The sequence below is a fragment of the Zootermopsis nevadensis genome, unplaced genomic scaffold (assembly GCF_977971745.1).
Source record: "Zootermopsis nevadensis isolate Lab colony 2312 unplaced genomic scaffold, Znev_1.0 Znev_ptg000028l, whole genome shotgun sequence".
Lineage (NCBI taxonomy): Eukaryota > Metazoa > Arthropoda > Insecta > Blattodea > Termopsidae > Zootermopsis > Zootermopsis nevadensis.
In genome coordinates this window covers 6303560-6319787 of record NW_028259160.1, presented here as the reverse complement: position 1 = coordinate 6319787, position 16228 = coordinate 6303560, and the positions used below count along the sequence as shown (strand labels likewise).

Sequence of the window (16228 nt, the reverse complement as noted above, 5' to 3'; positions counted from 1 at the left end):
ATTTATAATCTTTCCGACCATCTTATATTCCTTCATTTTATCATCCTAATGAAATTTCCCTGCGTTATAGGCTCTATACGTTGTCGATTGTTCAGACATGAGGTGGGTCTCCACAAACAATCAGTCCACGTTCTCGTGATACAAAACACAACGAACCGCCTAAGACTGTACGCGCCTCAGGTTCACTGCACGCGTACTGAGATTGATTAATATTAAGTTGACTGTCTAATGAAAGTTTGTAATTGTTCAGCTAATCTTATATCCTATATTCAACTCGCTATAAAATATTTAAAATAAAGAAGTGAAGTCGGAGAGATGTTTTTGGAAAGCCCTGTGTTGAAGTGCTGAAGTGTGTTTGCCTGGAAGTCGACGGTGTGTTTGCATCAGTGAGAGTGGCTAGAAACCTGACCCACTAAAGCACGCCCGCCCATTATTATTGGTCTGTCGAGAGATGTACAATGCACAGTACCGGTAAACAGCGCCATCCAGCAAACTGGAAAAGGAAACTCTGCGACCATTTCAAGCCTGGGTGGGAAGCATCTGGCTCCGGACAGCTCCTGCTGCCACTGCACTGAAACATCTGTCTCTCTCTCAATTCCTTTACTTTCTCGACCTCTTTCTTTATTTCTTTGTTTCTCTTTCTTCGTTTACATTCTTTACCACTCTCTCTTGGTTTATATTTCTTCATATGAATTCCTCTTTTTGCCATCGCGCCCAGATCGACTGTTTGGAACAGCCCAACCTCCTACAAATACAAAGTTGTCGCTGCTGCAGACGTGTATGGGAGTGGAGGTATAGCTCCACGCATTCTTAACCTCTACCTTACGGCCCACTGTCAGAAAACAGGCACGGGAAATTCTTTTTCTTATCGGTTGGGCAGTTGGAAGCAAGAACCCGAAGCCTGCACACATTTTTAACCAGGCCTCTCGAACTTTACCACCATTTCAAGTCGGTAGACTTGCTTTTGGTGTGTAGATGAATTTGCCGGGTCTGTTACTTTGTGACTTCCAGCGAGCATTCATAATGTCAAATATCTGCTTTCCAAAAATTGTATTACTCGTTGCCTTCAGAACAAGAAATCTTGCCCAACCCTGGGAGCACCTTCACGTGGGAAGTCCTAAAGTTCTCTGGAGCCATTTTATCGTGCCCGAACAATCTTGACATTTCAATTTTAGGATCCAGCAATCCACGTCGTCCGTTTGTTCCATGTAGCAAGACTCAAGGTCCCCTTTACATACCCAGCTATTAGTACTGAGGTCGTCGATAATGTTGACCCGTTTTGGACACGGAACTGCAATTCTTCCTCGCCTGCAACATTATTTCATAACATGTCAGTGATTATATGATTATGTTAGTATGGTCGTTTTATTCTGATTAAATACGTATTTATAAACACGTATGAATCCAAGGCAAAAGAAAGTTTCAATCAGTTATCATCAACAATAAGAGGCCTCTATAACATGCACTGGCTTTCGGGTGACTACTGTTAATTGTCGTATAAATCTGCAAGTGTGAGTTATTTTCATATCAAATACTATTTTAAAATTTACCATGCCATGGCTCTAAATAATTTTAATGATGGTGCATTACATTCAGTGTTTCTGTTAATCTGCACGCGAGCCATCGTTAAATATTCTTAAACGAAACCAATGTGTTTCGAAAGCTTACACTGCTTCCGTCTTCAGATGAAAATTTTTACCTTTTTAGACCCGATAGTAGGGGCTAATCGGAATTCCTGGACCAGGGTTTTATTTTAGAATAATTATCTAAGAATAAAATTCATAGAAACAGCAATACTTAATAACATTCCGTTCTTGAATGCAATAAATGTGACAACACGTAGCAGATTCGGTGGAAGGTGGTGCCGACAAAGGGTGAAAAGACAGCGACAGTGGATTCTAAGTGATGGTGTGATGAAATGTACATGTTCTTTGGCAGTTCTAGTTGTCTGACAGTTTACTGCGTTAGAGATTCTGTGGGATGATTCCACTCCAAGACAGAAGTACAGAAACCATATGAACTTGGTTCTAGTGCCATGTTTTATTTGTGTCTAATGTTTTAACAGTTTGATTCAGTGAGACTGTAAAAGCAAGCCAATTTGAGAAGCTGAGGAGTTGTGAGTTAGTCGGTTGTTCCCCTAAGCCCAGTGTGCATTTTCTCTCTCGCACCCTTGCTGTGTTCTTGTATCAGAGCAAGGTTATCCACTGACCACACGTAACGGGATGTCGGCTTTCCACTGCATCATCTTGTTACGAAGGACGCGCAGATGAACGGTACATTGAAGAGAATGCACGGATCTGAATTTAATTACTGTGTGTGTGCGTGCGTGCGTGTGTTATAGCTCACTCTGAGCCTTGGTATTTCTGAAGAATGTTCCTTCCATATTTCTGAATTTGTCTTTTCGTCATTTGATAGGACTTCTCGGAACGAGGGCGGTTGGGGACCGGGGCTGCCCGTCACAACGGTGACCCCGCGACCACTTTGATCGGCAGTTGCCATAATCTATGGAATGGCGAGATGCAAAGTTTTCTCTGCTCACTTGATGTTGTTAGAGGATGATATTAAAATGGAGCTTAAATATAATGTGTGATGTAGATCACCAGAGGCCTCTTGTGAGCACGGTAAAAACATCCACGTCCCATAAACGGCAGGAAATTTCTTGTCCAGCTGAGAGACTACCAGCTTCTAAAGAAGAACTCTGTTCAACTGGGTCAGAGTTATTTACAGAGATTTACAGCGATGAATAAAATGGGTAAGGATTTGGAAGATGACGATTGTGGTGCATTTGAAGTAACTACCCTGGCATTTGACTGGAAACTGAAGAAGACAACGTATAATCAATCATGATAGGCGTTAACACCGTTGACATCAGAACTGGGTGTCCACTGCGTACGTATATAGAACTTTATTGCTACAGCCAACTTTTTGGATATGTTATGATGAGCAGCTTACGTAGAAAATGAATTGATATGTAACTTACGTTTTGTTATTAATCCTCGTGTGAAAGGACCTGGTGAAAAGTAAAGCGGTAAGTGTGAGGACAATAATAAACTGGATCATTGGCATGCAAGTTCCAGACTTGCAAAGTGAATTGAAATGGTAAGGTGTGCCTTAGTCATTGCAGTAACGAACCTTCGCGTTACATAAAAGCAATTAGGCCAACCTTTTAATCAGATCAGTATCGGCTATTTACTGATCAGGGAGAACATGCATTCAGAAATCAACCAGTTCTTTGTAATCTCGCTATGAGAAATTTTGGAAACTTGCTCTTCTGTGAATTCCGCTCACGAATATAAGGTCCTTAATATGTGCGAAGATGGACGTCTTCTCCGTTGTCGCGCCGTGCAGTCTGTTTCAAGTTTACCGACGTTTCAGAGGCAGCAAGGATCTCTGAAGCTTTTGGAACTTCTACCTTAACAGAGGCATTATGACTTTCTAGATCGCTTTGATTTTAGTCTGCATCTACAAATTTTTTGTTCCATTAAAACAGTTTTTTGCAATTGTTTCTCTTACGCCTAGGTAATAGGTCACAAATCTAATGCCTTTGCTTCCTGATTTTTATTCGGCAGGTCCTGGGTTCAAATCTCGGCCTGGAGGCAGGCTATCCTGACAAGATTTTCATGGTTTTCCTTAGTCTCTCCAGACAAATTCCGGGATATTTCCTTAAATTAGACCACGACCGCTTACTTCCACGTTCTTTCCAATGCGTCATTCGCTGTCATCATCTCATTCGACGCTATATAGCCTGAGCTACTGAAAAAGCGTCGTTAAATAAACTATAAATAAATAAACTAATATATTTGCTAAATTTATTGGATTCACAAAATAGCTAACAACATAAATATCTGGTTTTGGTGGTTGTGGCTAGAAACATTGTTTCATTTATGCGCTACCAGTGTTATTTAGTATCATATCTTCCGGATGTGACAAATACCTGTTATACAGCAAAATAATTCCCTTGTTTTAATTTAATTTTTTATTCTGTTAGTCATTATTTATGTCACAGCCAATCGAATAACTTTCCTCATAGTTTTTCCCCTCCTGTGATGTTCGTCTATCTGTCGGAGCAAATAATAAAAAGGAGAAAGTAAGTACGCTACCAGAATGGCGTGGAAATGATTCAGTCATTTAAAGAAGTTTATTTTTCGTCTTTATTTCCCATCAGTTGTTGATACGAATATGAGATCTGATTAAGACTTTTCAATAGCCAGGCGGTTTTATAATTTTGTAGCGAAGTCGTGACTTCTTGAACCTCCTGCCTTAACAAAAGGGCCAGAAATGAAGCCCTTAACTTAGAACCAAGGGCCAGAGCTATCGCGCATCTCGTGGGGCGGTAACAGATGAGGACCGAGCTCTGGTTCATCCAGCGTGGTGACGTGTTACAAAAATTTGAGAGGCGTGTTTTTCTTGTGGCCTTGCATATGGACCAAGTTTCGCCAGCTTACATTGCGCTACTTAGAAACTACTGAAACGTGACTCTCAAATTGTTTGGCCACTTTTCACATCCAGCTTACATATTAGTTAGATACTAATATCAGACTGACGGCCTAATCTACTACATCGGAACAGTAATATATCAATATTATTAAAACGGTTCAGTTACATAGCGCTCGTGTACACTGAAATACAAGACAACCAAACTAAACTCTGTTAGCAGAACCTGAAGGTTGTCCATTTCTAATTTTACCCCCGCCATTGGCCACGATCTTCAGCTACTCCATTCACCTGATCTTCTCTACTACCTCCGAAGATTAACATATCCTATTATCTCTTTCTTATTTTGTTTATGTAGCATTTGAGATTCTCAAGGCGGCAGTTGTGAAGTTGGCTGTCTTCTGAGGTGTTGCGCCGTGTAGTCTGGCAGAAGTTTATATGCAGACGATAAGTGTCATACAAGAATCGGTAAACCTGACAATCATGAATCTATAGACCTGCATATCTGTTGTGTACCACAATATGAAGCAGATTGGAACGTGACGTCAGACCGGGCATGTCGTCCTTGGCATTCCGCCTTCTCTGTAACGTTAGAGAGCTCTGTAGGGAACACTGAATTCGATCTAAATTTCTACATGCTGAAGAATACTTTTTTCCCCTCTTTGTTTCGCATTCTTTGCAGTGCGCTGTTTCGACGCCTATCAGTACAAGTTGGCAACAAGTACACAAGCCAGTCGGTACGTCAATCCACGCCGACAGATCAATTCACGGTTCGTGAAATTTGAGATTCTCACGGCGGCGAGTGTGAAGATGACTGCCTTCTGGGATGTTGCCTGATGATTGAGGCAGTAAGCACTTCTGAAACGTCTTCTACGAGACAACACAGCAGAACACCCTAAAAGACAGTCCTCTTAAAATTTGAGGTTAAATAAATATTGATAAGGGAAGTAGACTTACTGAATTGAGAAAAGTTGTTCTTAATTATGGCTGTCTTCTGGGATTCTGCGCCGTGCGCAGTGTAGTATGACCTATACCGTCCGACGTTTCAGAGGCACTTACTGCCTCCACGTCTGCTTTGAAATTTAGCATTTACTAACAAACCTACCATTCGACAGTTTATAGTCTGAGATACAGTGTCGATAAATAAACCACAGTTCTTGACTTGTAAGTGGTTGGTTCGAGAGCGACACAGACTGTTCCTTAAACCGTATTTTATTTATTTGCGGACGAAAATAATTGGCAAAAAGTGGTATCGAAAATAAAATACATCTTATGTGTTCTGGTAGCTATTTTTCTCTGCATAACGACATTTTTCGGCATTCGGAGTGAAAACAATTAGATTAAATACGTATCTTACACAAAAATTGGCTTAATGAACTACTTAGTTATGAAATATTAATATAGACAAAACCTATATCGCCCGAAATCTCATTCGGAGCCAATGATTCACCATCTCTGACACAAACATTCGGTTAGTCGGCTCCTTAAACTTTCTCTTCTCCTCGTTTGCCACTGAACTACGCGACGATTAAATAGTTACGCTAAACTTGCGAAATATACGAAATTAATTTCAGGGAAAAAAATTATTCTAGACGAATTCGTCTTTTTGTTGCTCAAAAATGTAATTTTCCCATCATAAAATTCGATGCCGTCAAATTGGTGTACTCAATATCCACACACACACGCGTGCACACACGCGCGACTCTTACTTCTTTCCTTCCGACTTTCTCTTTCATGTTTATTTTTCCTTCTTTATTCCCTCCACAGGAAGACACGTGAAAATGTTAACATACAACAAACCACAGATCGCGATTTGAACCTGATATTCCTGCGTTTTGGGAACGTAAGTCGTTCGCGCCTTCGAAATGTGATCGACTCAAATAGCTGTCTACTGGACTCATTTCATATTATTATATAACTGCTTAACTGTATTGGGCCAACCTCTGACAAGTCATGCCTTTGATACTATTCAAAACGAATTCCTTGAACTGTAAGACAGATTTGTCTTTCTCTTGACATGAATAATTTACGTAATACTAGTAGCAAGCTGTAATTAATACTGCATTAACACTGTGTGCAGCTCACTGTCACTTCTACTACTATCAATTTTGGCTTGTGTCCCGTCATTTGTCTTGTTACGAGAAGTTCTGGGGCTTCTACATACGTTTGGCCTAAGAGCGGGCAATTTTGTTTTGGATTGTAGGTGACTGCACAAACTGCGTGGACGAGAGTGTCGGCCTGTCTGGCAACAGATGGACAATGCCTCTACTGAAACTGGGAGAGAAACGCTACTACCTCGGAATCTTCTTCAAGGTAAGAAATAGACGTCTGCGTCTACTTACACAGTTTCAGAATCCAATCTGTAAACTTAATACGTACTTTAAAAAGGCTCGTTTTAATTCTGCATATATCCACATATTGATAAGACGCTCCTAGTTTTTACTACAGCTGCAGCAGTCTTAATTTATTTTATTTCGCTTTAAGGGGAGCCTGAGTATGACCATAATATAGACCGAAACATGTCGCTCAGTAATGTCTAAAGTAATAATAATATTCCTGCATAACCTCACATGATGACAGAATATAATAAGTTACTAATTTGTCGTTAATAATTTATTATCACCGAAGGAAGGGTTAAATTTTTAGCTAGTCGTATTTGCCCAACCCTGCTCTAGGCAACTAAACATTCTTTAAAAAACTTCTATTAACTTGTTTTGTCTGTAGAACAATTCAGTGTTCTGGAGAAAAAAACATTTGACGAGCAGCGCACGCGCATTGGGGTTATCTTACCGACAGGAAACATTTCGAAAGTCAGTGAAGCTGATCATTACCATTCCTATTTTATGTTCTTATAAACAGCAAATCACGTACGTCTTCTCCGTCGTAATTTGCTACGAAAAAGATATAAAAAAGAGTCAAGAAACCTGTCGTCATTATTCCAGTAAAAGTTTGCTTAAATACAAATAAAAAGTAATTTCAATCTTCGCTTTCATTTTTTAAGTTATGTGACTGAAGGTAAAAGTAATTTTACGTAAATCACTCCTTTTTCAATCAATTCACCTACAGAAATTGTCACAGTAAAACACCACTTCCTCATTCTAATGTAACGCCCGCATCTTCAAAACCTTCTTCCGCAAACCAACTCTGTAAACCCCAAGGAGCCGAAGGTTCAACATCATTAATAACAAAGCCAGCCATTAAACACGATTCTTAGCCAGTTCAGTCCACTTTACAGTATCAGTACCCGCCTCTCTACGATCCACATTAACACCATCCTTCCATATCCTTCTCGGTTTTCAAAACGTCAGTTTTCAGAGATTTCCTTACCAAAATTCTATCTGTATTCTTTATCTACCCCATCCTAATCACCTATCAGTCCATCATAGCCTCCCAGATTTCACTATCCTAACTGTGACAAGAAGACTAATAGTCGTTTTATTTCATTTGTTGTTTGTTTAAAGACATCTTACCAACTGGACAAGTTCGTTTCGTCTTGTAGTAGAATGAACTGTGAATTTGTGTATGATGTGGTGGTTTCACTTGAGGTGTCTCTCTTGTTTTTTCGATTTATATACTTAATTAAAGAACACATGTTGTGATTAAATGAACACCACTTCGTATTCAGAAGGTACCGGGTTCAGTTCTTGGCCCTGAGTCTCGTTATTCTAAGTTCATCGTGGCTTGTTTAAGTTCTTTAAGGCAAATACCTTAACAGCATCTTAAAACAGCCAGCTACTACTTATTTTCATACCCTTTCAAGTTTATCATTCAGAAGTATCCTAGAATTCGACACTCGGCCTAAACCTCTAACGAAATTAATTGCAAAAGAGTAATTAAACAAAGCCTCAACCAGGGCGCTTCACATACGGAGCCACTACATGACAATAAAGCCGTCTGTTAGTGAAGGCAGAAATAATCTAAATGAAACAATGCTTAGCTGCGTCTTGGAATATGACTTTAATTCCTTTCAACTGCGTTTGTAAGTTATTCTTTATATTAAATAGTTCCTCTTTATATTAAAGGAATTTGTAAGTGGGTTGGTTATTCATAATAAATCAATCAGTTCCAGTTACCTAATTACGAAATCAGTTGATTCTTAGTCTTGCAGTAAGTCGGTTAGTTAGTCACAGAGACATTCATTAGACTGCGAGTTACTAGCAGTCATACTTTTAGTTGTAAGTCTTTAGTTAAAAACTTCACTAGCCAGTTATGTGGTTACTTAAGATAACCACACAATTACTCCGTCAGTTAGTAAGGCCGTAGTGTTGTGGCGTACTGAGGCCCAACTGGAGTGAGTCTGTGGTCGCAGTTCTTGACACCGTAGAACAATAAGTGTAACCTTGGCAGCAGGCAGCGTGTGTCTTTGCCAAGTTCGTGCCGGCCTTCGTGAAGCGGAGACACTTTAGAATGGGGGCGAACCCGATTTGTCCACGGACATAATTCAGAGGTTAAATTTTTTAGGAAACATGTTATATTTTAGTTCTTGAGTCCTCTTTATTGTGAAACTGTAGGTTCTCACGACGGTGAGGATACGATGTTGTTCTCTTGGGTTGTAACGCCTTGAAGACTCGTATGTAGATGAAGATTTCTGTCTTCTGGGTTGTTGCGCTGTGTAGTCTGGTAGATGTTAACCAACGTTTCAGAGGTCATACTGCCTCCGTTGAAGTTCTCACGGCGACAATAATGAAGATGACTGTCTTCTGGGTTGTTGCGCCGTGTAGTCTGTTAGATATTTATCGACGTTTCAGAGGTACTTACTGCTGATGAAGGCAGTAAACAGACTACACGGCACAAGAACCCAGAAGACAGCAATCATCTGCCATTTTCTCGTTTTCCTCTCGTTCCCCAAACCATTCCAGGAATAATTGCTACCTCAAAGGAGGCAATGATTGACTTCTTTCAAATCCGTACCAAGTCACTAATCATTGTCACGTTTCCATCTCATTCGCTTTTATTCTTAATAACCTAATACAACAAACAAACAAATCCCTGCTCGTTCAATTATGTTTCCCTCATTGGCAGCAGCTCACATTACACTGCGGTCTGATGGGTTGCCTATGTTGCAGGCGAACTGGTACAGAGCGGCGCAGTACTGTCGCTATCATGGGATGCACCTGGCGAGTATCAACAGCCAAGAGGAGAACGACAAGTTAGAGAAGCACATCAGAGACTTCGGTACGAATTGTTTTTACTGTTACTATTCGGTCATCTTTCCAAAACACTAAAGGTTTATATGTGTAATTATTAATTTATTATCCTATGCTTTAAGGCAGGATATAAATTAGAAGTGGAATTTAAATTTCTTACGGCATACGAAGATGGCTGTCTTCTAGATGTTGCATTATTTAGGTATTTAGGGAGAAAAACCTGCAGATATAACTACGCATGAATGTACTTACAGAAATCGTGATGACATAAGCGCGTACTTTCAGCAAGATTGATATTAAATATTACTGGTTCGTTTCTCTACAAGCAGGACTAGGACATGAACATTTCTGGACGTCGGGTACGGATCAGGCAGAAGAGGGCGTGTTCTTCTGGATGTCAACCGGCCGACCGGTTACCTTCACCAACTGGAACACCGGAGAACCGAACAACTTCCGATACGAGAACGGAGAAGAGGAGCATTGTCTGGAACTTTGGAACCGGGATGGGAAGGGACTCAAATGGAACGACACACCCTGCTCCTTTGAGACATTTTTCGTGTGTGAAGTGCCTTGACCCTAGAGGGTCTACCTGACTGACTGTACGTAACGTTTCGCCCCGTCCCCTCCGAAGGATTGCTGGTCAATTCGCAGCAAAGTGCCCGCTACACTGTTGCGCTAATAATTCACCACGACCAGCGATTAGACAAGTCGCATTGACCCTTTGAAGCCAAAAGCTAATCTAAATAATGTTTAAAATCCAGTTAATGCCTCAAAAAATTACCGCCGTTATAAATATTGGTTGGTTAGTGCTGTTTAGAATAATAATCGCTGTTCACTCTGAAGATACACAAAACCCAAAAATACACTGGATGCTATAAATGCAGTTAGTGAATGTTAAATCAGGTCGTACATTCAGTAACCATTGTGCTTTGAAGGGTTAATGAAGGTAGAAAGGAATAGGATACTTGAAATAGTCATTCTCAAGATTATGAACATCACAGTCATGATGTCTTGAATGAGAAATCGCGGAAATTTTTTAAAATGCACACATGATGATACTCTAAATAAAAATAAAAGACATTGTGAAGATTTCTGTCTTCTGCGTTGTTGCGCCGTGTAGTCTGGTAGATGTTTACCAACGTTTCAGAGGTCATATTGCCTCCGTCATCAGAGCGATGAACATCTACCATACTACACAGCGCAACAACCCAGAAGACAGAAATCTTCATACTCACCGCTGTGAAAACGTTACAGAAGACATTGTGCTTTGAATGAAGTCACCAGAAGATTCTTTCAGGCATACATATCATGAAGTTAATACTTGAAGTTATAAGGCTTATAATCTTGGCATTTAAGGACGTCTCCTAGAAATTTTTAGGTCCATGTGCATAATTTTAATAAGCATCGGTATTAAAACTCGGGCTACAGAAGGAAGCGAATTCGAATTGTTTTACAGAAAGAGAAGAAATTTGGTAAGTGAGAACTGATTTAAAAGAATGCAAGTACTTAAATAAATATATATATATATATATATAGAAGACGAAATATAAAAGTATATATTGTAATATTGAGAAAACTCCCTTTAGAGACTTTATAAAATATAAGCTAAGTGTCCCGTTGAAACGTGTTAGCATAGTTGAAATCAAATTTCAAAAATATGAATGGCTTTGCATTTTAAATCTATTAAACGCAATGAACTACATAAATGTATGAGCATATGAATCTAAAAATTTAGAGAACTACGCTTTTGGAAACTTCATTCAATATGAATGAGAAGCATTTTCCTTGATCTACTTTGACGTAGTGCAATAGTAATTTATTATAAAGCCGAGAACCAAATAAATTCTCGATTTCAGTGAGTTATCACTGAAACTTGAGCTGTCAGTTGTATCTGCGTCCTTGATATGTTTTCTGTCGATGTCCTGCACAATATTTACGTGCAGGCACAAAGCAGCGTGGCCCATGATGTGACAGGTATTACAACCTGGCTTTTAATTTGTAATACAATCAAACGATTTGCATCATGTGAGTGAAACAGATGTTTCTGGACAACAAAACTTCTTCAGAAAGAATTATTTAGCCTTCTCTCAAAGCACATATTCATGGTACAAACACTCTGTCAATCATGTTTTCAGGGGAAAGGAAATAACTGTAAACATGACGTCAATTGACAGTTACAACAAAACGAAATGTTACTGCAATCCTCTGGGACTCAAGTTATCTATGAGATAACGTAATATGAACAATGTTTGTTGCGTTATAACAACTAACTTTTTTTTACAGACCTGCTTTTATCGAATGCCAACCACTTTCTGAGTGGCAACGTGACCATATTTCTTTACATATTGTGTAACCATGTTCATCCACGTCATTAAACATTTATATCTGTATATTTAAAGTACGAATAATAATTTTTGGGCGGTTGTATTTTCTCTTTGTGCAGTGTTAATTTAAGAGTGCATTTAAAAAGTAAATTCTGTTTTAGCACAAAATTTCTTTCTGCACGAACCTTGTTCATTTCTCAATTTCCTCCCCCTCCCCCCCCCCCCCCCCCCCACCTGTCTTCCTAACTTTGAAAATCTTTAGGTCCCTTTTGTGGTTTGCTTGTCCGCTTATAAATTGTTATCTCAAGTGTAGTGAGGTCACTGATAAAGTTGAACGCAACTGTCACTTCTTAGATCCCGGCTAGAATTGGATGACTCGCGACCAAGCGCTGAAAGGGTTTTCCCGATACGAGTCAAGTATCTCTCCATAAGAATGATGGAATCAATAAGCCTTTTTTTTAGAATTCCCTGCCGTTAGCCAGAAAGAGAACTGGAATGAGGTGGGTGCGGGGATGAAACTGAATTTAATGGCTGTAGTTTTGTTCGTAGGGAATATTGTCTAAAAACCTTTCCAGTTATAATTAATTTTGCAACTGATAGTTGATTGTGAGTTGATAGCTGCACTGAAACAATAAAAACTCAGAGGTTTTTGCGGAATTTGTCAATTTATAGCGGGAAGACTTTGATAAAACACGGACTTTTTTTGGAATGTGCCTTCTACGCTAAATCCGATAGAGTTCTAATGTCACAATACATAACAGTGTTCAGTAACATTACATTCACAATAACAGTCCTACTTTACAGCTGTCAAAACTTGATAAAACGTTTAAATGGTTAGCATCTTGCCTTGTAATAGAGACGTCCGCGGATTCAAATTTCGGCCAGGAGACGGGTTTTGCTAACTGGTTTATCGTATCCAGAAGACAGCCATCTTCTGAGTGCTATAAAATTCAAGAGTTAAAATCGTGCAAATGCACATTACCATCACTTGAGATTAGAATTATTACTTACAGCTCATGACTGCGCTTCCAGTGCACTGTATGTAAGACACCTCAATAAATCGCTACTAGAATTAGTACATTACTTCATTACGTTAATTGACATAACAACAATACACATATGTTACTTGAAATTTTACTTACAAATTTTTTCTTTTCTCTTTGTGTTTTATTTTCTGTTACACTTTAAGTTTTGACCTTTTTGTCAATGCTGTTAATAACTGATTCACTGGTACGATGAGCGTCATTATTTCTTTGAAATACATTTTTTTAATATTGTGTCGTGTTAAAGGAATTACACGCTATCTCAAACCATTTTCTTATTTACTGAGACTGGTTACACCTGCTCTAGAATATAAACTTCAATGTGCGGACGTTTATCGAAGTCTGAAATTTTCTGACGATGGTGCGTTATAATATGTAAAATTGCTTTTTCGGACTTTGTTTATCGTTTAAATTACAAAATAACATAACTATAACGTTTCGGAATCTGTATTTTGCTTTCGTCTTCATCAAAAGGAGGTTAGAAAGAGGGCAGAGAACCTCTCTGTTGGGATCCATAGTTGAGCTAGCCTCAGACTTGGCCTATGTCTCATTCCTTATTTTTATACTTTAAATATTAAATATATTCTAAGTACCTGGTGTTTCTGGAATGGTAACGAAAATCCGATCTATTTATTTTTGATAATCTGAGAATGTTTGAGGCCGTTCGTTCTCTAAATACACGAATAGTGGAGATAAGTATCAACATTTTCTTATCTTTGATTCTAGATTAATTGCACTCAACTTATATAATTTGCAGTACCCTAGTTTTAAAACCTTAAAATTAAGCGTAATTATAAATTTTAAATGTCCGCCATTACGTCTTATAGATCACGTGACCGTCATAGTTTCGGTACCTTCCACAAGAGGATGTAATAATTCTTGCTTACAGTATATCCATAATATGGAAGCTAATGTTAAAATTATTTTAAGTAACCATTTAAATAACATTCCATAATCTTCCAATTTGCTTATATTATGTTAAGTGCAGCTTGTGTTGCCTTGTTCCTGTTTGAACCGCATGGTTGCGTGTTATTCCATTCGTAAGCGTATATTTAGTTGTGTTGGTCAACCTGGTAGAGCAAAACAAGTAGCGCCCATGGCGTACGGACTGGTTTGACAGTTTAGATGGAGTGCGGTTTTTGGTTACATTGGTATGTAGTCCTATCGCGTTTGCAGTGCAATGTTATAGTGTCGCGTAATTTGAATAATACTGTTTTGATCAACTTAAAAAAGTGTTACAAATTGCATATTTTAAAAAATCAATAAAATGTGTTCAAGTGTCGCGAGTTGCAGTACTGGGTGCGCGGAGCAGTAAAGCAGCGAATCTGTAATGGATACATTGATTTGTGATACTTTGTCAGGAGTGCAATCAAATTATAGCCCATCGGAGAAGAACCCTGATTTTAGGTTCAGAGGAGTTTTGTGATTTCGGAGTTTTGGAGTGTGAGTACCAAATTGGAAAAGAAAATGAAAGTGAAACCCAGCTTAGCATTCCGAATAGTGACTAATAACCAAGTAAATTTAACTTAACTTTAACATAACGATATGTGCATTATATGCTTCATTATGGATACAGTCCCAGAAGTTGATAGTCGTAGAGTCTTCAGTTTTGCCGAGATGAGTGGAATAGACACATACACGTCTGGATATTATTCATTCCTGTTTTTAAAACTTGTCAGTTTGACCGGTGTGTGGTTAGAAACTGTCGAATTAGGGTTGCATTCATGTTCCTGATTACGTGTAGAGAACTCGTTGGTTATTGAATGATTCCGTTCATATTTTCTGAAGGTGTTTAAAATTTGGTGTAAAGTTATAGTGGTTGTGAATATTTTCATACTGTGTTACAGTATTTGCAGTTGTTTGTGAATTCGCCAGTATATCCAGAAGAATGGTAGAAGTTTGATAGTGGAAAGGTAAGTTTTGTTTTAATATGTATTCATATATTTCATTTGATCAGGCCTGTCTTATATTTATAAGATAATGTCTCAGCTAAGCAGGCATGTGGTTGGTGCACCGACCTTTCATCATTCTGTTAGCCTCAGATTTTGAGTCTTAGTGTAAACTACATCCCTGTCAGCATAGCTCTCAGGGTCATTAGAACTTTAAGCCTCCCCACCTACTACATATGCTTCATCAAGGTCTGCAGCAGCAGCTTCACTAAATTAAAATTACAAGTGGACCCTCTTTCCCAGTGATGAAGGATTCTTATTATTTTGTTTCTAGACTGCTCTCAAAGTGTTACATAATTTTCTTAAAGAATTAATTGCTGTTGTAACTGTAGAAGGCTTATAAATAGCCAGCCATTCAGTTCAGTGATTATATTCTTGTATATTAATTAAATAGAAGGGTTAATTGATCATATTATTTTTGAGGCAAAACCAGTGGGCTATGTCTCTACAATGAATTATGCTCAACATTTAAATTCAAGTATTTTTAGTTGTGTATTTGAGAATCAGCAGGTTTGTCACCCTCAGTTAAGAGAAGCAGGCTGACATTTAAAAGTAATATTTCATTTTTATATCTTAGTACATGATTTTGCTGGGTTTTGTTTTAAATGGTGTACCCTGTAAAATGTCAGAAGCCTCAGACCAATATCAGTGATGTAATTGATTCCTTGGTTATGCCTATAGGATTGCTAGGAGTATAAAACCCTCTGTTTAGGTAATACACAAAATTGCATCCACAATTCACAACAGTTTTTTTTTATTTGAACCAATATTGAAAAAGTACATTCAGTTTCATATTCATGACCATATCAGAATTGCCATTATAGTTCAGTTCTGGCTAAACATGAATGTATGGAGTATGTAAGGATACACATGTCATCATACTCTGAAAGCCCTCCCAGTTTAATAAAAGGTAACTAGTTCATTAACAGTATTTGGCTTCTAACTGTTTTAATTTGTGTAGTATTACTAAACAACCATTTTTTCCAGGATTCACTTTTCAAAGTTTTAAATAGGTGAACTTTTTTTTTAATTGATTCAAAGATTTTAAAGCCTAAATTATTTTGGAAATGTTATTCGTGTTATATTTTCTACATGTCAAAGGATTGAAAAGTTCAATTCAGAATAACCTTGAAGCCTCCATTCCTAAACATGTTGAAAAGTAATTTCATAACATTATTTAATAACAACTGCTCTGTAAGTTTTCAGTTTGAATAGAACTTCAGTCTTAACTTGGTTTTGCAGTTTAATCAGAAAATAAGCTTAAATTTGTTGAAATATATAATATTTTAAATTCATGTCTTCAAAGTATTTATTTGGCTTCATCAATCTGC

General features: G+C 38.2%; 2 protein-coding genes across 13 annotated transcripts in view; both read left to right on the top strand.

The window, feature by feature from the left end:
* tfc (Brevican core protein triforce) overlaps positions 1 to 12073 on the top strand; it is a 56289-nt gene extending 44216 nt beyond the window's left edge. Inside the window, exons 3-5 of the mRNA XM_022067479.2 lie at positions 6638 to 6747; positions 9501 to 9609; positions 9911 to 12073. Of these exons, the coding sequence (XP_021923171.1) occupies positions 6638 to 6747; positions 9501 to 9609; positions 9911 to 10155 (464 nt within the window). The 3' untranslated portion in view covers positions 10156 to 12073. The remainder of the gene's footprint in view (positions 1 to 6637; positions 6748 to 9500; positions 9610 to 9910) is intronic.
* A 1945-nt stretch (positions 12074 to 14018) lies between these two features.
* LOC110836020 (protein FAM135A) overlaps positions 14019 to 16228 on the top strand; it is a 49782-nt gene continuing 47572 nt past the window's right edge. For 11 of the 12 annotated variants that reach the window (XR_015537508.1, XR_015537507.1, XR_015537509.1 and 8 more), the window contains exon 1: positions 14019 to 14861. The gene's annotated coding sequence lies outside the window, so the exon portion shown is untranslated. The remainder of the gene's footprint in view (positions 14862 to 16228) is intronic. The other variant, XM_087357564.1, reaches the window with a different exon arrangement.